The 25,913-nt window shown below is 41.9% G+C and overlaps 1 protein-coding gene across 2 annotated transcripts in view; it reads left to right on the top strand.

Annotated features, from left to right (window-relative positions):
• Nucleotides 1–25,516, top strand: part of gpnmb (glycoprotein (transmembrane) nmb) — a 76,081-nt gene extending 50,565 nt beyond the window's left edge. Inside the window, exons 6-11 of one of the 2 annotated variants that reach the window (XM_073024599.1) lie at nucleotides 1,576–2,217; nucleotides 10,059–10,172; nucleotides 15,000–15,102; nucleotides 17,657–17,859; nucleotides 22,693–22,786; nucleotides 24,740–25,516. In XM_073024599.1, coding sequence (XP_072880700.1) covers nucleotides 1,576–2,217; nucleotides 10,059–10,172; nucleotides 15,000–15,102; nucleotides 17,657–17,859; nucleotides 22,693–22,786; nucleotides 24,740–24,905 — 1,322 coding nt within the window. In that variant the 3' untranslated portion in view covers nucleotides 24,906–25,516. The remainder of the gene's footprint in view (nucleotides 1–1,575; nucleotides 2,218–10,058; nucleotides 10,173–14,999; nucleotides 15,103–17,656; nucleotides 17,860–22,692; nucleotides 22,787–24,739) is intronic. The other variant, XM_073024600.1, reaches the window with a different exon arrangement.
• Nucleotides 25,517–25,913: the final 397 nt, after the last annotated feature.

The following is a 25,913-nucleotide window of genomic DNA, read 5'->3' as shown; positions in this document are numbered from 1 at the left end:
GGCACTACAGGAGCCTCCGCTCCCGCACCAGCAGGCACAGGAAGAGCTTCTTCCCTGAGGCTGTGACCCTGCTGAACCTCACATCACAGCGCTAAGCAGTATTGCACCCAATTTGTACTGTCTCAGTACTTTTATATTTGTGTGCTGTAGCACTTACTTTTTATTCGCAGTTATTTTGTAAATAACACTATTCTTTGCATTTCTGGTTAGATGCTAAATGCATTTCATTTGGCTTTGTATCTGTACTCGGCACAATGACAATAAAGTTGAATCTAATCTAATCTAATACGACCTTCTCCAATAAATTCCACTTAGTTCAAAGTCAAGTCATTTGACCTTTCCTTATCAGGCGATCTGTCTATAGCTAGATATAAATAACGTTGAAAGAGTATGGAGAAAATTTGCAAGGATGTTGCTGGGACTGGAGGACCTGAGTTATAAGGGAAGATTGAAAAGGTTAGAATTTTATTCCTTAGAAGATTGACAAGAGATTTGATAGAGATATACAAAATTATGAGGGGTATAGATAGGGTAAATGCATGCAGGCTTTTTCCACTGACGTTGGGTGGGACTACAACTAGAGGTCATGGGTTAAGGGTGAAAGGTGAAAAGTTTAAGGGGAATGTGAGGTGCAACTTCTTCATTCGGAGGGTCATGAGAGTGTGGAATTAGCTGTCAGCACAAGTGGTGCATGCGAGCTTGATTCCATTGTTGAAGAGAAGTTTAGATAGGGACATGGATGGTAGTGATATGGAGGGCTATGGTCCGAGTGCAGCTCAATGGGAGGAGGCAGTTTAAATGGTTTTAGCATGGACTAAATGGGCCAAAAGGCCTGTTTCTGTGGTGTATTTTTCTATGACTCTATGGCTGCCTTGAAGGTTAATAAATCTTTTCTTAAAAATAAAGGGACAAAAATACTTACGGTGTCTGGATGTGGTCTCCTAGTTGCTGTGCACAGTTAGTAAGTTCCTGGCTTTTGTCCTAAATAACCAAGCATTTCTTTCATAACCATGACCCCCAGTGTTAGACCTTTTAGCCAGGGAAATCATCCACCTTATTAAACCTCCTGAGAATTTTGTATGTTTCAATGAGGCCATCACTCATTTCTAAACTGAAGGGACTAGCGGCCAGCCTTCTCAGTCCTTCATCATATGACAGAATGAGCATCCTAAGGTCTAGTGAATTGTTAATGCAAGCCTGACAAAAGTACAGTAAGACATCTTTCATTTTGTACTTCAGTCCTCTGGCAGTGAGGGCCAACCTACCATTTGATTTCTTAATCGCTTACTGCACCTGAACACAAGTTTTTAGTCACACTCTGTTTCTAGTGAACAATACAAGGATACTTATGCCAATATGGAAAAGGAAGGTGTAACAAAACAGGAATCACAGGGCATTCCAATCCATTAACACCTTTAATCAGGCTAAAAACACCTAGAATTAGGGAGTGTCAATATATAAAATGATTGTCCACAGTCAAACAGAATCATCCCGAGTATATTCTTAAAGGACAGACATTTTGGTGAATCTTAACTTTGAAAAATATGTGATATATATTGTGATTCCCTTTTTCAGATCGCATTCCTACTTATGTGCAGATTTTACAAAAATACCATCGTAACACCACTGATAAAGTTTACATAAAGGATTTAAATGTTATCTTTGATGTTAAGATCAACGACCCCAGCAATTATTTGAAAAATGCTGCCGTATCCTATAGTTGGAACTTTGGTGATGGGTGTAAATCTGCATCAAAAAGCCCAACAATTATCCACAACTTTACCAAGATAGGGCGCTTCAATCCCAGGTTGACTGTTAAAGCAACCATACCCGTTTCTTGTGATTCTATACCAACCACACAGAGCACTACAACCGAACCAACCACTACAACCGATCCAACCACTACAACTGAACCAACCACTACAACCGAACCAACCACTACAACCGATCCAACCACTACAACTGAACCAACCACTACAACCGAACCAACCATCACAACTGAACCAACCACTACAACTGAACCAAGCACTACAACTGAACCAACTACTATAACAAAACTTACTACAATGACTAACCTGTCCACTAGCCCTGAAGCTAACACTACAGTAAAATTGACAACAGCTGACCCACCTACTACACCTAAACTGACCACTGCAACTGAATCAGGAATGACTGCTTCTACCCTAAGCCCAACGACCAGTTTGGAGCCCACAAATGGTAAGTTTTGATGTTTATTCTTCTTTGAATAATTAAAGCAGTAGTAAATTGCATTGTTCAGAGAAACTTTGGAATTGTGAATTCTTGTTTATTGAGTACTAATTGAAGGAAGTTATATTACTGTAGAGGTTTCCTTGCTGGTACATGTTGTTTTTGAAAGAAGATTAAAAAAGCTAATGGAATTGGAATTTATGTTATTTTTTTCACCATAGCAACATGTTTATTATTAAAGTTATGGCAGATAAAGAGTATATTTACCACAATGCTTGAAATTTCCAAATGTTCTCAGCTATTTATGCTATTTCAAAAGAATAATTTTGATTTAGGGTATTGCACATGGTGAGTTCAAAGCAAGCCTGGTCTTCCTGGGTTAGAGAAGGCATAACTGAACTAATCACATGGATTAAATTTTCAAGTCAAATCAAGTCAAGTTTACTGTCATTTCGACCATAAACTGCTGGTACAGTACACAGTAAAAATGAAACAACATTCCTCCAGGACCCTGGTGCTACATGAAACATAAAACTACACTAGACTATGTGAGACAGCACAAGGCTACACTAGACTACGTAAAACAACATAAAAACTGCACTAGACTACAGACCTGCACAGGACTACATAAAGTGCACAAAACAGTGCAGGGCAGTACAATAATTATATAAACAAGACAATAGGCACAGTAGAGGACAAATTACAATATAATAATAAATGATGTAGATGTCAGTCTAGACTCTGAGTATTGAGGAGTCTGATGGCTTGGGGGAGGAAACTGTTGCATAGTCTGGTCATGAGAGTCCTCATTTTAAATTTATGCATTTTTCCATTAAACATTCTGTTACTGATTCTTTTATTTATTTAACAGAATCTACCTATATAAACTCAAAACATATGCATATACCAAAGCTGCACAGTGGAAAGGCAGTGGGACAATCTTACTATAGCACTCATGTTAGAAATGTGGACAGACATTTATAAATGTTCAGGTGCATGATTTCATTCTAATGCTAATCACCTTAGTACAAATTCCAACCCTAGTTGGAATTATGTGTGGAATTGGATGGGTATAGTTAAGAGGAAGAGGTGAGAGGAGAAGAAAGAACAGCAGATGAGAAATGTGAAAGCTGAGGATGGATCAGTAAGAGAAGAAAGGGAACATGGAGAAGATTAGAAATGAGGAGGATGGTAGAAGGAGAGTGTTATGTTTTGTAACTCCTGAAACTAATCGAAAGAAAAACACAGGAGCTGGGGATATGTGTCTACTCTTAGCTTTTCATTTAGTGATGTGCTCACCTATGACGTGGTGGTATAATGATGTATGCCATTCATGTACTCCTTACATATAACCCATATTGTATTATGTAAGCAATCAAAGAATGCTTAATCAGACAATATAACCATATAACGATTACAGCATGGAAACAGGCCATCTCAGCCCTTCTAGTCCGTGCCGAACGCTTACTCTCACCTAGTCCCAACGACCTGCACTCAGCCCATAACCTCCATTCCTTTCCTGTCCATATACCTATCCAATTTTTTTAAAATGACAATATCGAACCACTCTCTGCAAGCTTTGAAAACCTACTTCATTATCCACAATATATTTACAATATTACTCAAATATTAAATACACAACACCCTCCCGGCTTAGCTACAAACTCCAACTCAATATAGAATGTGTCTCAACTCAGTTATGTAATGTATTGCTGTCTAGTCATTATGTTTAACTGTTTGTCAGGTTGGAGGCTGGTGACTAGTGGTGTGCCTCAGAGATCTGTACTGGGTCCAATGTTGTTTGTCATATACATTAATGATCTGGATGATGGGGTGGTAAATTGGATTAGTAAGTATGCAGATGATACTAAGATAGGTGACGTTGTGGATAATGAAGTAGGTTTTCAAAGCTTGCAGAGAGATTTAGGCCGGTTAGATGAGTGGGCTGAACGATGGCAGATGGAGCTTAATGCTGATAAGTGTGAGGTGCTACATTTTGGTAAGAATAATCAAAATAGGACATACATGGTAAAATGGTAGGGCATTGAGGAATGTAGTAGAACAGAGTGATCTAGGAATAATGGTGCATAGTTCCTGAAGGTGGAATCTCATGTGGATAGGGTGGTGAAGAAAGCTTTTGGTTTGCTGGCCTTTATAAATCAGAGCATTGAGTATAGAAGTTGGGATGTAATGTTAAAATTGTAAAAGGCATTGGTGAGGCCAAATTTGGATTATTGTGTACAGTTCTGCAATATCGAAATTGTATAAATGCATTTGTCTTCTTTACCACACTCAACCTATAAATTAACCTTCTTGCATGAGGACTACTAAGTCTCTCTGCACCTCTGATGTTTGAACCTTCTCCCCATTTAGATAATAGTCCGCATTTATTGTTCCTTTTACCAAAATGTATGATGATACATTTCCCAACACTGTATTCCATCTGCCACTTTTTTGCCCATTCTTCCAATTTGTCTAAGTCCTGCTCGCTGCCCACTCACTGCCTTCTGCCTTTGAGCCATTCCTCTATATTGCCAGTGTCTTTCTTGTAATGCCATAGGATTTTATCTTGTTAAGCAGCCTCATGTGTGGCACCTTATCAAATGCCTTCTGAAAATCCAAGTAAATGACATCCACTGCCTCTTCTTTGTCCATCCTGCTTGTTACTTCCTCAAAGAGCTCTAGCAGATTTAGAAACACAGAAAAACTACAGCACAATACAGGTCCTTCAGCCCACAATGCTGTGCCGAACATGTATTTACTTTCGAAATTACCTAGGGTTACCCATAGCCCTCTATTTTTCTAAGCTCCATGTACCTATCCAGGAGTCTCTTAAAAGACCCTATTGTATCTGGCTCCACCACTGTCGCCTCAGCCCATTCCATGCACTCACCACTCATTGCGTAAAAAACTTACCCCTGACATCTCATATATAACCATATAACAATTACAGCATGAAACAGGCCATCTCGGCCTTTCTAGTCTGTGCCGAACGCTTACCCTCACCTAGTCCCACCGACCTACACTCAGCCCATAACCCTCCATTCCTTTCCTGTCCATATACCTATCCAATTTTACTTTAAATGACAATATCGAACCTGCCTCTACCACTTCTACTGGAAGCTCGTTCCACACAGCTACCACTCTCTGAGTAAAGAAGTTCCTTCTCGTGTTACCCCTAAACCTGACCTATTTCATTCCCTAACAGAAGATCCAACACTGTCCCTTCTCTAGTTGGTACCTCTATGTATTGCTGCAAAAAACTATCCTGCACACATTTTACAAACTCCCTTTTACAGTATGGGCTTCCTAGTCTATGTGTGGAAAATTAAAATCTCCCACAATCACAACCCTGTGCTTACTACAAATATCTGCTATCTCCTTGCAAATTTGCTCCTCCAATTCTCACTCCCTATTAGGTGGGTATAATACACCCCTATAAGTGTTACTACACTTTTCCCATTCCTCAATTCCACCCAAATAGCCTCTCTAGACGAGTCCTCTAATTTATCTTGCCAGAGCACCGCTGTAATATTTTCTCTGACAAGCAACGCAACACCTCACCCTCTTGTCCCTCCAATTCTATCACACCTGAAGCAACAAAATCCAGGAATATTTAGTTGCCAATCACACCCCTCCTGCAACCATGTTTCACTAATAGCTACAACATCATATTTCTAGGTATCAATTCATGCTCTAAGCTCATCCACCTTTCTTACAATGCTCCTAGCATTAAAATAAATGCATTTAAGAAATTCTCCACCTCTTCCTCTCTGTTTATCTCTAACAGTACAAAGAACTTTACTGTCTTCTTTTTCTTCCTTCCCCCATACATCTGTTCCTACACTCTGGTTCCCCTCCCCCCTTATATCTAGTTTAAATCCACTGGAGCCTCTCTAGCAAACCTACCTGCAAGAATATTTGTCCCCCTCCAGTTCAGATGTAAACCATCCCACTGGAACAGGTCCCACCTTCCCAGGAAAACTGCCCAATTATCTATAAATCTGAAGCCCTCCCTCCTGCACCATGTCTTCAGTCATGTGTTGATCTGCACTATCTTACTATTTCTAAACCCATCTGCACGTGGCACTGGTAGCAGTCCTGAGATTGCTATCCTGGAGGTCCTGTCCTTTAACTTGGCACCTAGCTCCCTAAACTCACCTTTCAGGACCTCCTCACTCTTCCTACCCACGTCATTGGTCCCCATATGGACCACGACATCTGGCTGCTCACCCTCCCTCTTGAGAATACTGAGAACTCGATCCGAGATATCGCGGACCTTGGCACCATGGAGGCAACAGACCATCCGGGATTCTCGATCTCTTCCACAGAACCTCCTATCTGTCCCCCTAACTATCGAATCCCCTATCACTACTGATCTCCTCTTTTCCCTCCTTCCCTTCTGAGCTGAGGGTCCAGTCTCGGTGCCAGAGATGCAACCACTGCAACTTGTCCCTGATAGGTCATCCCCACCAACAGTATCCAAAACGGTACACTTATTATTGATGGGAATGGCCACAAGGTTGCTCTGCTCTTCCTGTCTATTCCCCTTCCCTCTCCTGACAGTCACCCAACTACCTGTCTCTTGACTCCTAGGGGTGACTATCTCCCTGCAATTCCTGTCTATTTCTGCCTCTGCCTCCCAAATGATCCTTGCAGTTTCTTAACTCCACCCACAAAGATTCAACATTCTCTGACCCTGTGTCACCTCTTTCTAAAGATGTAATTCCATCTCTTACCCACAGAGCCACATCATTGCCTATGCTTTCCCACCTGTCCTTTTGATGCAAAGTCTATCCTTTGATGTTAAGCTCCCAACTATGGCCTTCTTTCAGCCACAACTCAATGATGCCCACAACATCATACCAACCAACCTCTAATTGCGCTATGAGTTCGTCTTCCTTATTCCAAATGCTATGCACATTTTGCATTCTTCACCCTTTTGAATTCTGGCTCTGTGGTACAGTTTAACTCTTTGCTCTGTCTTATTTGTACCCAATATTGGCTTGTCCTTCCTTACATTCATGTTACACCCATAATCTACTTGTAAACCTGCTGGCTCATCTTCAGCTCTATCATACTGGTTCCCATCCCCCTGCCATATTAGTTTAAACCTCTGCCAACAGCTTCAGTAAACCCGCCCACAAGAATATTGGTCCCCCTTGGATTGAAGTGCAACCTGTCCCTTTTGTACAAATTACACCTGCCCCAAAAGAGGTCCCAATTATCCAGAAATCTGAATCCCTGCCCCCTGCTCTAATTCTTTAGCCACGCATTTATCTGCCACTTCATTTTATTTTTTTGTGACATAAATATGTCATACATCATATAAATATGTCACAGGGCACTTCTGTGTTAGGTATGATTTGGTTGGGGTATTAACTCAGGAATAGAAGATCTTGATACAGCAGAACTCAAACAGGTGATGGATTGATAGATAGATGAGGCACCGCAGTAGCATGGTGGCTTGCATGATGCAAGTACAGCTTAGGATGTCGGAGTTTGAGTTCAATTCTGACATCATCTGTAAGGAGTTTATATATCCACTCCATGAATGTGTGGGTTTCCTCCGGGTGCTCTGGTTTCCTCCCACAGTTCAAAGACATAGGTTAATAGGGTAAATGGTGATCATAAATTGTCCTGTGATTAGGCCAGTGTTAAATGGGTGGGTTGCTGAGTGGTGTGGCTCATTGGCCCGAAGGGCCTGTTCCATGCTGAATCTCTAAATAAACAAACAAACAAATAAAGCTAACCTTTAAAAGAAAGTAAACCATGTATAATTTAAACTTAACAAAAGAAAATCTCAGATTCTCTGCCCAAAGTGTCAACTATACCCATAGATGCTGCCTAGCCTGCTGAGTTCCTCCAGTATTTTGTGTGTGTTGCTTATATTTTAAACCTATCAGTTTCCCAATTTTCTACATACAGAGGGAATTAAAATACAGAGAACATAGAACATAGAATAGTACAGCACATTACATGCCCTTCGGCTCACAATGTTGTGCTGACCCTCAAACCCTGCCTCCCATATAACCCCCCCCCCCACCTTAAATTCCTCCAAATACCTGTCTAGTAGTCTCTTAAACTTCACTAGTGTATCTGCCTCCACCACTGACTCAGGCAGTGCATTCCACACACCAACCACTCTCTGAGTGAAAAATCTTCCTCTAATATCCCCCTTGAACTTCCCTCCCCTTAACTTAAAGCCATGTCCTCTTGTACTGAGCAGTGGTGCTCTGGGGAAGAGGCGCTGGCTGTCCACTCTGTCTATTCCTCTTAATATCTTGTACACCTCTATCACGTCTCCTCACATCCTCCTTCTCTCCAAAGAGTAAAGCCCTAGCTCCCTTAATCTCTGATCATAATCCATACTTTCTAAACCAGGGAGCATCCTGGTATATCTCCTCTGTACCCTTTCCAATGCTTCCACATCCTTCCTATACTGAGGTGACCAGAACTGGACACAGTACTCCAAGTGTGGCCTAACCAGAGTTACCTTGCAACTCTTAAACTCTATCCCTCGACTTATGAAAGGTAGCTTTCTTAACTACCCTATCTACCTGTGAGGCAACTTTCAGGGATCTGTGGACATGTACCCCCAGATCCCTCTGCTCCTCCACACTACCAAGTATCCTGCCATTTACCTTGTACTCTGCCTTGGAGTTTGTCCTTCCAAAGTGTATCATCTCACACTTCTCTGGGTTGAACTCCATCTGCCACTTCTCAGCCCACTTCTGCATCCTATCAATGTCTCCCTGCAATCTTCGACAATCCTCTACACTATCTACAAAACCACCGACCTTTGTGTCATCTGCAAACTTACCAACCCACCCTTCTACCCCCACATCCAGGTCGTTAATAAAAATCATGAAAAGTAGAGGTCCCAGAACAGATCCTTGTGGGACACCACTGGTCACAACCCTCCAAACTGAATGTACTCCCTCCACCACAACCCTCTGCCTTCTGCAGGCAAGCCAATTCTGAATCCACCTGGCCAAATTTCCCTGGATCCCATGCCTTCTGACTTTCCGAATAAGCCTACCATGTGGAACCTTGTCAAATGCCTTACTAAAATCCATGCAGATCACATCCACTGCACTACCCTCATCTATATGCCTGGTCACCTCCTCAAAGAACTCTATCAGGCTTGTTAGGCACGATCTGCCCTTCACAAAGCCATGCTGACTGTCCCTGATCAGACCATGATTCTCTAAATGCCCATAGATCCTATCTCCAAGAATCTTTTCCAACAGCTTTCCCACCACAGATGTAAAGCTCACTGGTCTATAATTACCCAGACTATCCCTGCTACCTTTTTTGAACAAAGGGACAACATTCACCTCCCTCCAATCCTCCGGTACCATTCCCGTGGACAACGAGGACATAGAGATCCTAGCCAGAGGTTCAGCAATCTCTTCCCTCGCCTCGTGGAGCAGCCTGGGGAATATTCCATCAGGCCCCGGGGACTTACCCGTCCTAATGTATTTTAACTCCAACACCTCCTCTCCCTTAATATCAACATGCTCCAGAACATCAACCTCACTCATATTGTCCTCACCGTCATCAAGTTCCCTCTCAGTGGTGAGTACCGAAGAGAAGTATTCATTGAGGACCTCGCTCACTTCCACAGCCTCCAGGCACATCTTCCCACTTTTATCTCTAATCAGTCCTACCTTCACTCCTGTCATCCTTTTGTTCTTCACATAATTGAAAAATGCCTTGGGGTTTTCCTTTAACCTACTCGCCAAAGCATATATCACTCATAATCTTCAAACAGCCAAGATAGACAATGATTTTAAAAATAAACTTACCTTCAAATGTTATATTCATGATCATTATTTCCTTGGCAGTTTCCACAACAACCAACGGTCCATCACTAATACTGCTGCTGAGGCGAGAGGCTTCTTCAGTCAGCTGTAACCTCTACAGATACAGCTACTTTGAAACCAACATCACAGTTGTGGGTAAATACCATGTCCAAAATAATATTCATAGACTATATGAGAAATTGATTGAGTTTCTTAATACATGTTGCTGTGGGTGAACAAGGATGTAATGCTGAGGCTTTAGAAAGAACTGGTGAGATCTCACTTGGAGTATTGTGGGCTGTTTTGGGTTACTTATCTAAGAAAGGACATGCTGACATTGGAGAGGGTTCAAAGAAGGTTCACAATAATGATTCCTGGATTGAAAGGCTTATTATATGAGGAGTGTTTGATGCTTCTTGACCTGTACTCGTTGGAATTCAGAAGAATGTCAGGGGGAGAGGGAATCTAACTGAAACCTATCTGCAGTGGTTCTGTCTCTGGCACTGAGGTTGGACCCTTGACTAGGAAGGGGAGGAGGGAAGAGAAGAAAGCGGTATTGATAGGGGATTCTATAGTCAGGGGGGCGGATAGGAGATTTTGTGGGGAAGATCGGGAGTCTCGGATGGTATGTTGCTTCCCTGGTGCTGGGGTCCGAGACATCTCAGATCGGGTGCAGGTTATTCTTGAGAGGGAGGGCAAGAATCCAGACGTTGTGGTCCATGTAGGGACCAATGACATGGGTAGGATGAGTGAGGGGGTCCTGCGTAGGGAGCTCAGGGAGTTAGGTGCGAAGCTGAAGAGCAGGACCTCCAGGGTAACAATCTCAGGATTGCTACCTGTGCCACGTGCGAGTGAGGCAAGGAACAGAAGGATTATAAAGATTAATACGTGGCTGAGAGGATGGTGCAGGAGGGAGGGCTTCAGGTTTGTAGATAATTGGGCTTTGTTCCAGGGAAGGTGGGATCTGTTCCGACGGGACGGTTTACACCTGAACTGGAGTGGTACTAACATTCTTGCAGGGAAGTTTGCTAGTGCTTCTTGGGGGGGTTTAAACTAAATTTGCAGGGGGCGGGGATCCAGAATGTGAGAGAGGATAGCGAGAGGAAGAATAAAGGACAGGTGGGGACTACATGGTTCCGGAATATTAAGTGTGTAGTAGAGGAAGGTGGGGCGGAACAAGTGATAAGGAGGACTCATGTACAGAGGGATGGTCTGACGGAACATGGAGTTAAATGTGTTGAAAGAATAAGTAAATTTAGGAAGGACAACAAAATTCTAGGGGTGTATAGCCCGATGGGAGTTCGGGGAGCTGGGTTAAGCACGATAGGCAGCGATTCAAACAGAGAGAGGAGAAATGGGCTAAAAATTCTATATCTGAATGCACGAAGTGTCATAAATAAGGCGGATGAGCTTGAAGCCCAGGTGCGAATGGGTAACTATGATGTTGTTGGGATAACGGTGACATGGCTGCAGGGAGATCAGACCTGGGAAATGAATGTACAAGGGTATACGTGCTATCGTAGGGACAGAAATGTGGGCAGAGGGGGTGGGGTGGCCCTGTTGGTGAGGAATGAGATTCAGTCCTTTGCAAGGGGGGACATAGGGTCAGGAGAAGTAGAGTCTGTGTGGATAGAACTGAGGAACAGTAAGGGCAAAAGGACCCAAATGGGTGTTGTCTACAGGCCACCAAACAGTAGCATGGATATTGGGTGCAAGTTGAATAGGGAGTTAACATTGGCATGTGGCAAAGGTAATGTCGCAGTAGTTATGGGGGATTTCAACATGCAGGTGAACTGGGAGAATCAGGTTGGTGCTGGACCACAGGATAGGGAGTTTGTAGAGTGCCTACGGGATGCATTCTTGGAACAGCTTGTACGAGAGCTGACCAGGGACAAGACTATTCTGGATTTAGTGTTATGTAATGAACAGGATTTGATAAGCGATCTCACAGTAAAGGAGCCATTAGGAGGTAGTGATCACAATATGATAAGCTTTTATCTGCAATTTGAGAAGGATAAGGGCAGCTCGGAGGTGTCAGTGTTGCAGATGAACAGGGGAAACTATGGAGCCATGAGGGAGGAGCTGGCCAAAGTTGACTGGATGGATAGCCTAGCAGAAAAGACAGTGGAACAGCAATGGCAGGTATTCTTGGGAATAATGCACAAGGTGCAAAATCAGTTCATCTCCCAGAGAAGGAAGGATTCAAAGGGGGGAAAGGGGCCACAGTGGTTGACAAAGAAAGTCAGAGATTGCATAGCATTAAAAAAAAGGAAATATGACAGAGCTAAGGTGAGTGGGAGGACAGATGATTGGGAAGTGTTTAAGGAACAACAGAACTTAACTAAAAAGACAATACGGGGAGAAAAAATGAGGTACGAACGCAAGCTAGCCAGGAATATAAAGGAAGATAGCAAAAGCTTTTTTAGGTATGTGAAGAGAAAGAAGATAGTTAAGAACAACGTTGGGCCCTTGAAGAATGAATTGGGTGAAATTGTTATGGGAAACAGAGAAATGGCAGAAGAATTTAATGAGTACTTTAGATCTGTTTTCACTAAGGAAGACACAAGCAATCTCCCAGATGTATGGATGGGCCAAGGACATAGGGTAACAGAGGAAATGAAACAGATTGACATTCGGAAGGAAATGGTGATGAGAAGACTGATGGGACTGAAGGCTGACAAATCCCCAGGTCCAGATGGTCTGCAACCTAGGGTACTAAAGGAGGTGGCCCTGGAAATTGCGGATGCATTGGTAATCATTTTCCAATGTTCCTTAGATTCAGGATCAGTCCCTGAGGATTGGAGAATGGCTAATGTTATCCCACTTTTTAAGAAAGGAGGGAGGGAGAAAACAGAGAACTATCGACCAGTCAGCCTGACATTGGTGGTGGGAAAGATGCTAGAGTCCATTATTAAGGATGAAATAGTGGCATATCTGGATAGCAGTGATAAGATTGGGCCGAGCCAGCATGGATTTACCAAGGGTAAATCATGCTTGGCTAATCTGTTGGAGTTTTTCGAGGATGTAACCAGGAAGTTAGACGGGGGAGATCCAGTGGATGTAGTGTACCTCGATTTTCAGAAGGCATTTGATAAGGTCCCACATAGGAGATTGGTGGGTAAAATCAAAGCTCAGGGCATCGGGGGGAAGGCATTGACATGGATAGAAAACTGGTTGGCAGATAGAAAGCAAAGGGTAGCGGTGAATGGGTGTTTCTCGGAATGGCAGGTGGTGACTAGTGGGGTGCCACAGGGCTCGGTATTGGGACCACAGCTGTTTACCATTTACGTTAATGATTTGGATGAAGGCATAGAAAATAACATCAGCAAATTTGCTGATGATACTAAGCTGGGTGGCAGTGTGACGTGATGAGGATGTTAGGAGAATTCAGGGTGACTTGGATAGGCTGGGTGAGTGGGCAGATACTTGGCAGATGGCGTTTAATGTGAATAAGTGTGAGGTTATCCACTTTGGGAGTAAGAACAGGAAGGCAGATTATTATCTGAACCGTGTAGAGTTGGGTAAGGGAGAAATACAAAGAGATCTCAGAGTACTTGTTCATCAGTCACTGAAGGTGAATGAGCAAGTGCAGCAGGCAGTGAAGAAGGCTATTGGAATGTTGGCCTTTATTACAAAGAGAATTGAGTACAAGAGCAATGAAATCCTCTTGCATTTGTACAGAGCCCTGGTGAGACCACACCTGGAGTATTGTGTACAGTTTTGGTCTCCAGGGTTAAGGAAGGACATCCTGGCTGTAGCGGAAGTGCAGCGTAGATTCACGAGGTTAATTCCTGGGATGTCTGGACTGTCATATGCAGAGAGGTTAGAGAGACTGGGCTTGTACACGCTGGAATTAAGGAGATTGAGAGGGGATCTGATTGAAACATATAAGATTATTAAGGGATTGGACAAGATAGAGGCAGGAAATATGTTCCAGATGCTGGGAGAGTCCAGTACCAGAGGGCATGGTTTGAGAATAAGTGGTAGGTCATTTAGGACAGAGTTAAGGAAAAACTTCTTCTCCCAGAGAGTTGTGGGGGTCTGGAATGCACTGCCTCGGAAGGTAGTGGAGGCCAATTCTCTGGATGCTTTCAAGAAGGAGCTAGATAGGTATCTTATGGATAGGGGAATCAAGGGATATGGGGACATGGCAGGAACTGGGTATTGATAGTAATTGATCAGCCATGATCTCAAAATGGCGGTGCAGGCTCGAAGGGCTGAATGGTCTACTTCTGCACCTATTGTCTATTGTCTATTGTCTATCGAATGTTGAAAGTTTCGATAGAGTGGATGTGGAGAGGATGTTTCCTATGGTGGGGAAGTCAAAGACAAGAGGACACAGTCTCAGAATAGCGGGATGTCCATTTAGAACAGAGATGAGGAGGAATTTCTTTTGGCATTTGTAGAATTTGTTACCACAAACAGCTGGGGAGGCCAAGTTATAGAGTATATTTAAGGTAGAGGTTGATAGATTCTTGTTTAGTCAGGACAGGAGATTTGGGCTGAGAGGGAAATTGGTCAGCCATGATCACACTCAATGGCTAAATTAACTAATTCTGCTCCTATAACTTGTGGCCTTGTAACAATGCTGATCCCAAGTCTAGATTATGGTAGCACCAGGATGGAGATTCAGCTGGATGAAGCCACTGGCAAATTATCAAGCTATACATCCAAAGATCAAACCTAGCTAGGACAAAACAATGTGTATGATCAATGTCAGTGGGCAGCCAGCAACCCTGCATTGACGGATATGTGAGGAAAGAGAGGGTGAGTAATAATAATTACTGTATGAGTAGGAGTTTAAACCTCCACTACTGACTGAGATATTGCACTTAGAGGCTAACAACAGAATTTCAGATTTAATCATATATAAGTTATCTGAAGTAATAATTTAATGTGCAAGATGTATTAGCTTAAAAGTATAGATATCTTTGAATTACTACAAGTAGTACAAGTGTGAAATGTGCTTTTCTTTCCTGTCAGATGGTCTTTTTGCAGTCAAGACTGCTGGAATGACCAACGTTCACATCTCCACTGGTTTTTATCACAAATCCACGGTGGACTTTGTTGTCACTTGTAAGGGCAGGTATGGACATTGCTTTGTCATAAATAACACAGGGGAACTCAGCACTCCCCGACAGCTTTCTCTGTCATTCAGTTAGCTGATGACCAATTAACCATATCAATTCAACTTGGAGCAATGATGTTGTGGCCATTACAGAGACTTGGATGGCTCAGGGGCAGGAACGGTTACTTAGAGTGCCAGGGTTTAGATTTTTCAGAAAGGACAGGGAAGAAGGCAAAAGAGGTGGGGGCATGGCACTGCTGATCATAGATAGTGTCAGGGCTGCAGAAAAGGAGGAAGTCATGGAGGAATTGTCTATTGAGTCTCTATGGGTGGAAGGGGTCAATAACTCTACTGGGTGATTTTTTATAGACCACCCAATAGTAACAGGGACATCGAGGAGCAGATAGGGAGACAGATTCTGGAAAGATGCAATAATAACAGGGTTGTCATGGTGGGAGATTTCAATTTCCCCATTTTGATTGGAATCTCCCTAGAGCAAGGGGTTTAGATCAGCTGGGGTTTGTTAGGTGTGTTCAGGATAGTTTCCTGATACAATATGTAAATAAGCCAACAAGAGGAGAGGCTGTACTTGATCTGGTATTGGGAAATGAACCTGATCAGTTGTCAGATCTCTCAGTGGGAGAGCATTTTGGAGAAAGTGATCACAATTCTATCTCCTTTACCATAGCATTGGAGAGGGATAGGAACAGACAAGTTAGGAAAGCTTTTAATTGGAGTAAGGGGAAATATGAAGCTATCAGGCAGGAACTTGGAAGTATAAATTGGGAATAGATGGTCTCAGGGAAATGTATGGCAGAAAAGTGACAAATGTTCAGGGTATATTTGTGTGGCATTCTGCATAGGTACGTTCCAATGAGACAGGGAAAGGATGGTAGAGTACAGGAACCGTGTTGTACAAAGGCTGTTGTTAATCCAGTCAAGAAGAAATGTATGTGAAGAGCAAGAGAATAAGACATCAGAGAATAGGACCAATCAGTGGGAAAGTGTGTATGGAACCAGAGGAGATAGCTGAGGTATTTAATGAATACTTTGCTTCAGTATTCACTACGGAAAAGGATCTTGGCAATTGTAGGGATGACTTACAGCGGACTGAAAAGCTTGAGCATATAGACATTAAGAAAGAGGATATGCTGGAGCTTTTGGAAAACATCAAGCTGGATAAGTCACTGGGACCAGACAAGATGTATCCCAGGCTACTGTGGGAGGTGAGAGAGGAGATTACTGAGCCTCTGGCAATGATCTTTGCATCATCAATGGGGACAGGAGAGGTTCTGGAGAATTGAAGGGTTGCAGATGTTGTTCCCTTATTCAAGAAAGGGAGTAGAGATAGCCCAGAAAATTATAGACCAGTGAGTCATACTTCAGTGGTTGGTGAGTTGATGGAAAAGATCCTGAGAGGCAGGATTTATGAACATTTGGAGAGGTATAATATGATTAGGAATAGTCAGCATGGCTTTGTCAAGGGCAGGTCGTGCCTTACAAGCCTGATTGAATTTTTTGAGGATGTGACTAAACAGATGCATGAAGGAAGAGCAGTAGATATAGCGTATATGGATTTCAGCAAGGCATTTGATAAGGTACCCCATGCAAGGCTTATTGAGAAAGTAAGGAGGCATGGGGTCTAAGGGGACATTGCTTTGTGGATCCAAAATTTGCTTGCTCAAAGAAGGCAAAGAGTGTTTGTAGACAGGTCATATTCTGCCCCTTCTTACCCCATCCCTTATCTATCTATCTATCTATCTATTTACCTACCTACCTATCTATTTATTTCCCACCTTTTTTCTTTTCTTTTTTCTCTTTTTCTCTCTCTGCCCCTCTCACAATCACTCCTTGCCCACTCTCCATCTCCCTCTGGTGCTCCCCTCCCTCTTTCTTTCTCCCTAGGTCTCCCATTCCATGATCCTTTTCCTTCTCCAGCTCTGTATCCCTTTTGCCAATCAACTTTCCAGCTCTTAGCTTCATTCCTCCCCCTCCTGTCTTCTCCTATCATTTCGGATTTCCCCCTCCCCCTCCCCCTCCCACTTTCAAATCTCTTACTATCTTTTCTTTCAGTTAGTCCTGACGAAGGGTCTTGGCCCGAAACATCGACAGTACTTCTTCCTATAGATGCTGCCTGGCCTGCTGTGTTCCACCAGCATTTTGTGTGTGTTGCTTGAATTTCCAGCATCTGCAGATTTCCTCGTGCCTGCAGACAGCATGCCCAGTTTTTGTGGAGTAGTATTGGTCTGCTTAACCCTCTCTTTACCCCAAGCATTAACTCAAAGACAGAGCAACAAGAGCCTCTGTCTACAAAGGTTTCATATTAAGTTTTAAGACTGGCAATTCATTCACTCTGGCACAAGACTGGACCATCAAACATATCGTCTCCTGCCCACACAACCACGACTTCAGGCTCTAGAACAGGAAGTTTGTGCTATACTAGCATTTTGTGTGTGTTAACTAATGAAGCAGATTTATTCCCCCAGATTTCTTTTACTTTCATTTAAACGTGCATTTGTGCCTCCACCTTTCGATGAAAGGATGCTGTTTGTGAATACTTCATGCCTTGCAGCATACCTACTGATGTGTGTTCCACGATTGCGGATCGCTCCTGCACGGTGCCACAGAGTGTAATCTGTGATCCTGTGAAGACTACTGACACTTGTAAGCTGAACCTTCGCCGAAGCTTCAATGCATCTGGCATCTACTGTGTGAATATCACGTTGAAGGATAACACCAGTTTTGCAATTGCTAGTACTCTTGTGTCAATTGGAGGTAGGTACAACCATCAAAACAATCCAGATGCTGGAAACCCAAAACAAGGCAGAGAATGTCATATGCACTCAGCGCATCAGGTAGTATCCATGAGGAGAGACACAGGGTTGATGTTTCTCTTTATCAGATGTAAAATGGTTAACACTTGTATCTACACTGAGTCACCATGGTTATTCAGTCCCTCTTCAGCTTCATTTCACACCAGGATGGACTAAGGGCTTTTCATTCCTTCCAAGAACAAAGCTACAGCCAGACCCTTTCCATCACATCTCATCTGGCTGACATTAATCTTACATTAAATAAATGATGCTTTTAATCCCATTTGTTCACTTGTCTGCTCTCAACTCTCCCTGCCCATGTAGAGCAAAGATAGGGCTTCTCCGTTCTCACCTTCCATCCTATCAGCCCCACATTCAATGCATCTTCCTCCACAGTTTCCACTACCTTCTACAAGATTCCACCATCATCCCTTCTCCTTCACCTCCAGCATTCTGAAGGTGGCGTTCTTTCATTTGCACTGCTCTTTTCTCAACACTTTGCCATGCAAACACTGGAGATGCAACTCCTGTCCTTTCCACCATTAGGGAAACAAACAGTGGTTTGGTTTATTATTATTGTCACATGTCCCAAGATACAGTGAAAAGCTTATCTTGCATACGGTTCATACAGATCAAATCATTACACAGTGTATTGAAGTAGAACAAGGTAAAGCAATAACAGAATACAGAATAAAATGTTACAGAGAAAGTGCAGTGCAGGTAGACAATAAGGTGCAAAGTTACAATGAGATAGATTGCGAGATTAAGGGTTCATCTAGATTGATGAAAAGCCAATTTTGATGGTATCAGAAAGGGGATCTGGCAAGTGTGGTTTGGGACAGGCTGTTTTCTGGCAAAGGAGCACTTGGTAAGTGGAAGGCCTACAAAAGAGAACTTTTGAGAGTACAAAACTTGTATGTGTCTGTCAGAATAAAAGGTAAAGATAACAGGTGTAGGGAACCTTGGTTTTCAAGAGGTATTGGGGTTCTGGTTAAGGAAAAGAGGTATAGCAGGTATAGGCAAATAGGAACAAATGGGGTGCTTATGGAGTACAAGAAATGCAATAGAACACTTAAGAAAGAAATCAGGAGGGATAAAAGAAAGCATGAGATTGCCCTACTAGACAAAGTTAAGGGGAATCCTGAGGGATTCTACAGATATGTGAAGAGTGAAAGGATTGCAAGGGACAAAATTGTGTGCAGCCAGAAGAGATGGGGGAGATCTTAAATAATTTTTCTTTGCATCTACATTTACTGAGGAGACGAACACAGAGTCTACAGAAGTGAGGCAAAGTGGCATCAACTTCATGGAACCTATAGAGATTCTAAGGGACTGGTTATATGAGTGTTTCAATAGACATGTACTGATTAAGGATGGTCAGCATAGTTTCGTGCATGGTAGGTCACATCTAACCAATCTTACAGTGTTTTTCGAGGAAGTTTCCTGGAAAGTGGATGAATACAAGGCAGTTGATGCTGTCTACATGGACTTTAGCAAGGTATTCGACAAGGTACCACATGGGAGGTTGGTCAAGAAGGTTCAGTCACTTGGCATTGAAGATGAGGTAGTAAATCGGATTAGACATTGGCTTTGTGGGTGAAGTCAGAAAGTGGTAGTAGATGGTTGCCTCTCTGACTGAAGGTCTGTGACTAGTGAAGTGCCTCAGGGATCAGTGCTAGGTCCATTGTTGTTTGTTATCTATGTCAATGATCTGGATATAAGATGGTTAACTGGATCAGCAAATTTGTGGATGACACTAAGAATGGGGGTGTAATGGACAACAAGGAAGGCTATCATTGTTTGCAGCAGGATCTGGACCAGCTGGCAAAATGGGCTGAAAAATGCCAATGGAATTTAATCCAGATAAGTGTGAGGTGTTACACTTCGGTAGGATTAATGAGGTTAGGTCTTACACAGTGAATGATAGGGCACTGAGGAATACAGTAGAACAAAGAGATCTGGGAATACAGGTCCATAATTCATTGTCAGTGACAGCACCGGTAGATAGGGTCATAAAGAAAGTTTTTGGCACATTTGCCTCATAAGTCAAAGTATTGAGTACAAGAGATGGGATGTTATGTTGAAGTTGTATAAGACATTGGTAGGCCTAATTTAGAATATTGTGTGCAGTTTTGGTCATCTACCTGTAGGAAAGATGTAAACAAGGTTGAAAGAATACAGAGGAAATTTACAAAAATTTTGCTGGGTCTAAAGGACCTGAGTTACAAGGAAAGATTGAACAGGTTAGGACTTTATTCCTTGGAATGTAGAAGATTAAAAGGAGATTTGACAGAGGTATACAAAATTATGAGGGATATAGATAGGGTAAATGCAAGCAGGCTTTTTCCACTGAGGTTGGAGGGGACTACAACTAGAGGTAATTGGTTAAGGGTGAAAGGTGAAAATTTTAAGGGGAACATGAGGGGAAACATGAGAGTATGAAATGAGCTGCCAGCACAAGTGGTACACACTAGCTCAATTTCAACATTTTGGATAGGTACATGGATAGTAGGGATATGCAGGGCTATGGTACCGGTGCAAGTCGAATGGAGTAGGCAGTTTAAATGGTTCAGAACAGGCTAGATGGGCTGAAGGCCAGTTTCTGTGCTCTATTTTTCTATGATTCTAAATCACACCTTAAATCAATGCTCTCTAGATTTTAATTTCCTTCCCCTGGGAAAAGGTCTTGTACACCTCATGGTTTTGTACACCTCTATGAGATCATTCCTATAACTCAGGTAATCAAGTCCTGGCAGCATCTTCATAAATCTTCTTCACACTCTATTCTGAATTTCTAATATCTTCATGTTTGTGCTTGGCTTAATTTGTGATCTACGTACTTTACTTTTCTCTTAGGATCAATATTGTTATATATTGTAAAACCTAAAAAACTCAAGAAATTGTAAAAACTGGTACAATTGAACACATGTACACTACAGAAGCCCATTCACTGCTATTCTGACTAAACATCTCTCTTATTTTACCACATTGTCCTGCTGAACATAGATTTTATTTAATGGCACAGTAATATTCCCTAAGACCTTGAAGGAAGTTAGTGTAGAAATAGCAGGGGCTCTGACAGAAATATTCAAATGTTATTAGAGACGGGGATGGTGCCGGAGGATTGGTGTATTGCTCATGTGGTTCCATTGTTTAAAAAGGGTTCTAAGAGTAAACCTAGCAATTATAGGCCTGTAAGTTTGACGTCAGTGGTGGGTAAATTAATGGAACGTATTCTTAGAGATGGTATATATAATTATCTGGATAGACAGGGTCTGATTAGGAACAGTCAACATAGATTTGTGCGTGGAAGGTCATGTTTGACAAATCCTATTGAATTTTTTGAAGAGGTTACTAGGAAAGTTGACGAGGGTAAAGCAGTAGATGTTGTCTATATGGACTTCAGTAAGGCCTTTGACAAGGTTCCACATGGAAGGTTAGTTAGGAAGGTTCAATCGTTAGGTATTAATATTGAAGTAGTAAAATGCATTCAAAATGTAAAGAAGTAGTAAAGTGTCAGGTTGGAGGCCGGTGACTAGTGGTGTGCCTCAGGGATCTGTACTGGGTCCAATGTTGTTTGTCATATACATTAATGATCTGGATGGTGGGGTGGTAAATTGGATTAGTAAGTATGCAGATGATACTAAGATAGGTGGCATTGTGGATAATGAAGTAGGTTTTCAAAGTTTGCAGAGAGATTTAGGCCAGTTAGAAGAGTGGGCTGAAAGATGGCAGATGGAGTTTAATGCTGATAAGTGTGAGGTGCTACATTTTGGTAGGACTAATCAAAATAGGACATACATGGTAAATGGTAGGGCATTGAGGAATGCAGTAGAACAGAGTGATCTAGGAATAATGGTGCATAGTTCCCTGAAGGTGGAATCTCATGTAGATAGGGTGGTGAAGAAAGCTTTTGGTATGCTGGCCTTTATAAATCAGAGCATTGAGTATAGGAAACACGAGTGAATCTGCAGATGCTGAAAATAAATAAAAAACACAAAATGCTGGCAGAACTCAGCAGGCCAGACAGCATCTATGGGAGGAGGAAGTGACGACATTTCAGGCCAAAACCCTTCATCAGGAGGGTGAACGTCGTCACTACCTCCTCCCATAGATGCTGTCTGGCCTGCTGAGTTCTGCCAGCATTTTGTGTTTTTCATTGAGTATAGGAGTTGGGATGTAATGTTAAAATTGTACAAGGCATTGGTGAGGCCAAATTTGGAGTATAGTGTACAGTTCTGGTCACCGAATTATAGGAAAGATGTCAACAAAACAAAGAGAGTACAGAGGAGATTTACTAGAATGTTGCCTGGGTTTCAGCACCTATGTTACAGAGAAAGGTTGAACAAGTTAGGTCTTTATTCTTTGGAGCATAGAAGGTTGAGGGGGGGACTTGATAGAGGTATTTAAAATTATTAGGGGGATAGATAGAGTTGATGTGGATAGGCTTTTTCCATTGAGAGTAGGGGAGATTCAAACAGGAGGACATGAGTTGAGAGTTAAGGGGCACAAGTTTAGGGGTAACACAAGAGGGAACTTCTTTACTCAGAGAGTGGTAGCTGAGTGGAACGAGCTTCCAGTAGAAGTGGTAGAGGCAGGTTCGATTTTGTCATTTAAAAAAAAATTGGATAGGTATATGGACAGGAAAGGAATGGAGGATTATGGGCTGAGTGCAGGTAGGTGGGATTAGGTGACAGTAAGCGTTCAGCACGGACTAGAAGGGCTGAGATGGCCTGTTTCCATGCTGTAATTGTTATATGGTTATAATAACTTAAGCTTTCAATTGTATTTACAGATCCCATTGGGACTGCTACAGGTGTGCACGGTGTCCTAATATTTGCCTCTTACCTGGTGGTTCTTATTATTGGCGCAGCCTATTTCCTTTATAAGTAAGTTTGGAATAATCATCAGGAAAAGTAATGACTAGACATAAGGCTAGACAAATTCTAAAACTTTTCAGAAGATTTTTACTGCCAATTAGTTTACAGAAGTCAAACTAATTGTAAAACAGAAGTTCCCAACTTGGAGTCCACTGATCTGTTGGTTAATAGTTAGAGTCTTTGAAACCCCTGTTGTATGCCTAACTTTTATTTCTCTTTTGAAAAATGCCTTCATTTCTCCAGCTGAATTTTTTAGGACTGTGGATGCTTTACAGTTAGACAGCACGGAAAATGGCTCTTTGGCACAACTGGTCCATGCTGATTAGAAAACGTGTGCATACATGATTTCCTTAGAATTCAGTGCTGATGTTTAGACAATAGACAATAGGTGCAGGAGTAGGCCATTTGGCCCTTCGAGCCAGCACCGCCATTCACTGTGATCATGGCTGATCATCCACAATCAGTACCCTGTTCCTGCCTTCTCCCCATATCCCTTGACTCCGCTATCTTTAAGAGCTCTATCTAACTCTTTCTTGAAAGCATCCAGAGAATTGGCCTCCACTACCTTCTGAGGCAGAGCATTCCACAGATCCACAATTCTCTGGGTGAAAAAGTTTTTCCTCAACTGGCCTACCCCTTATTCTTAAACTGTGGCCTCTGGTTCTGGACTCCCCCAACATTGGGAATATGTTTCCTGCCTCTAGAGTGTCCAATCCCTTAATAATCTTATATGTTTCAATCAGATCCCCTTATTTGTTTAAATGAATGAATTTATTGTTGAGGGCAGATACATGGAACTGAAACTGTGCCACATTGAGTTTTGCCCTTGACTAAAATTCCAATGCAGTGGCAAGTCCTTTATCTTTTTGTAGTCTGCATCACTGTAACAACTAGCAGAGAATCCAAGGTTCTTCACAGTTGTGGGGTAGTATAAATCCTAAATGAGACACCACAAATAACCCAATTTTTTCCCAAAGAAAGCCATAACTTTGCAGAAAATTGATTATCTTCAGAAAAAAATATTAAGCTGATTTTGATTTTGAGAAGTTGAAGATAGTAAGTGGTTTCTTTTTGTTAGATTGTGGATCTCTTTTCTTCCCACCGGCACTACAAGCAGCATGTGCAATGCCCAGGCCTGGTTCTATTGAGATCCATTGGCCAGGTCTTGCAAATGGGCCAATGATCTTCCCAAATGACTATCCAGATGCCAAAGTCAAAATGTCTTCAATAAACCTAAAACTTGACAAATGAATCTTGTAAATCACTTTACTTCATAAATATGATTCTTTTACTAAACCTCCCTTTTCCAATACTTGGGACTTTTAATATTCTCATTTTTGTGATTCACCTTTGCATAAAAAGAAATAGTGCTTCCCGATAATGAGGTAGGTTATAATTCCTAATTATTTGGGGTGGCATGGTAGCATAGGGGTTAGCATCATGATAGTACTGCACCAGTAATCTCCAAATGGGGTTCAATTCCTGCTGCTCCCATGACTGCGTGGGTTTCCTCTGGATGCTCCAGTTTCTTCCCACATTCCAAAGATGTATGGGTTAGTTTTTGTGGTCATGCTATGTTGGTGCCAGAACCATGGCAACAGTACAGTGTTGCTGATTTGATTTGGTCCAAAACGATGCATTTTACTATGTTTTGATGCTTCGATGTACATGTGACAAATAAAGTTAATTTTTAATGCAAAACTGTAAAGCAGTTTTTCAGAGGGAATATGGGGCATAGAAACTGATTTCCATATATTTCTACGAATTCTGCTCATGTTAATGAACAAAAACAGATGGGTTGACATCTTTTAATCTTCCACATTTCAAGTTAATATTTTTCTCCAAATCTTATTATTTATTTAAAATCCAGCAATGAATAGTTTCTTGGGGGGCAGGGGGGAGTGTTTAATGTGAGGACTGCGTAAGATTCGATTTACTAGGAATTTTAAACTTGCCTCACAGGCGTTACAAGGAATACACGCCGATTGTTAAACCAGCAAAGGGCAGAAAAGAACAACTGACGATGAACAGCGTTAATGCCTGTGTATCTTTCCGTAAGCTGAATACCGCACTCCTCGGTGGGAATGATGAGAAAAGCCCACTACTGAAAAAAACTGCGATCATTTAATCAGCAGGTCATCCAAGCAGATGTATGCTTTGGGAATAGTCTGCTTTTGGTATGGTTATGCATAGGCCTTAAGCATTATTAATATAGAATTACATTACTATCTACTCCTTATGACTACAGTACAACACAAAGTGCTTGAAATCCACTTGTCACTCCTCTTCCCACTGCCTGATGATTGAAGACAAATTGCATTTAGAAATATTATCAATGTTCATCTCTTACATTTGAAAGTAATTTTCTTTTACTTTTTTTCCTCAAATGAATGGTAAAATTCATTCTATTCTGCTAACTAATAACATTTTACTCCACGTTTTATAGAGATGGCAAAATGACAGTTACATTATATTACTAATAGCTGTTAGAAATAGATTGCAAAGATCAGACTTCCAATGACACCACTGTAATCAGAATTTCTATAGACAAAATGTATTGAGAAGTCCTTCTACAGTAACAATGAAAGGACTTCTGTGTCTAACAGACTGTATGTAAGGCATCTTCATAATGAGATTGCTAGTGAACCAACAAGGCTTGCATCTTTCAAGCTGCTGTTCAGATATTTTTGGTTAGTTAATGGCAAACACACCAATATAATAATAAATAGTTAAAATATCCTTGTTGTAGTTATGTCTTTTATTATATTTCAGAATGGGACAAAGGGTACAGATAATACTGATTACACCTTGGGTGAGTCCACATTTAGAGTATTTTGTACAAGGTTGGTCACCTATCGGCAGGAAAGATATCAGTAAGACTGAAAGAGTGTAGAGACAATTTACAAGGATATTTCTGGGACCTGAGTTATAGGGAAAGGGTGAACAGGTTAGGACTTTATTTCCTGGACCATAGGAGAATGAGAGGAGTTTTGATAGAGATACACAAAATTACGAGGGGTATAGATGTGGTAAATGTAAGCAGGCTTTTTCCACTGCGGTCATAGGTAACAAAAGTTCAAAGGTTCATTTATTATCTAAGTGTGCATCCATATACAACTCTGAGGTTCATCTTCTC

The sequence above is a fragment of the Hemitrygon akajei genome, chromosome 20 (genome assembly GCF_048418815.1).
Source record: "Hemitrygon akajei chromosome 20, sHemAka1.3, whole genome shotgun sequence".
NCBI lineage: Eukaryota > Metazoa > Chordata > Chondrichthyes > Myliobatiformes > Dasyatidae > Hemitrygon > Hemitrygon akajei.
This window is presented reverse-complemented; position numbering and strand designations above follow the sequence as displayed.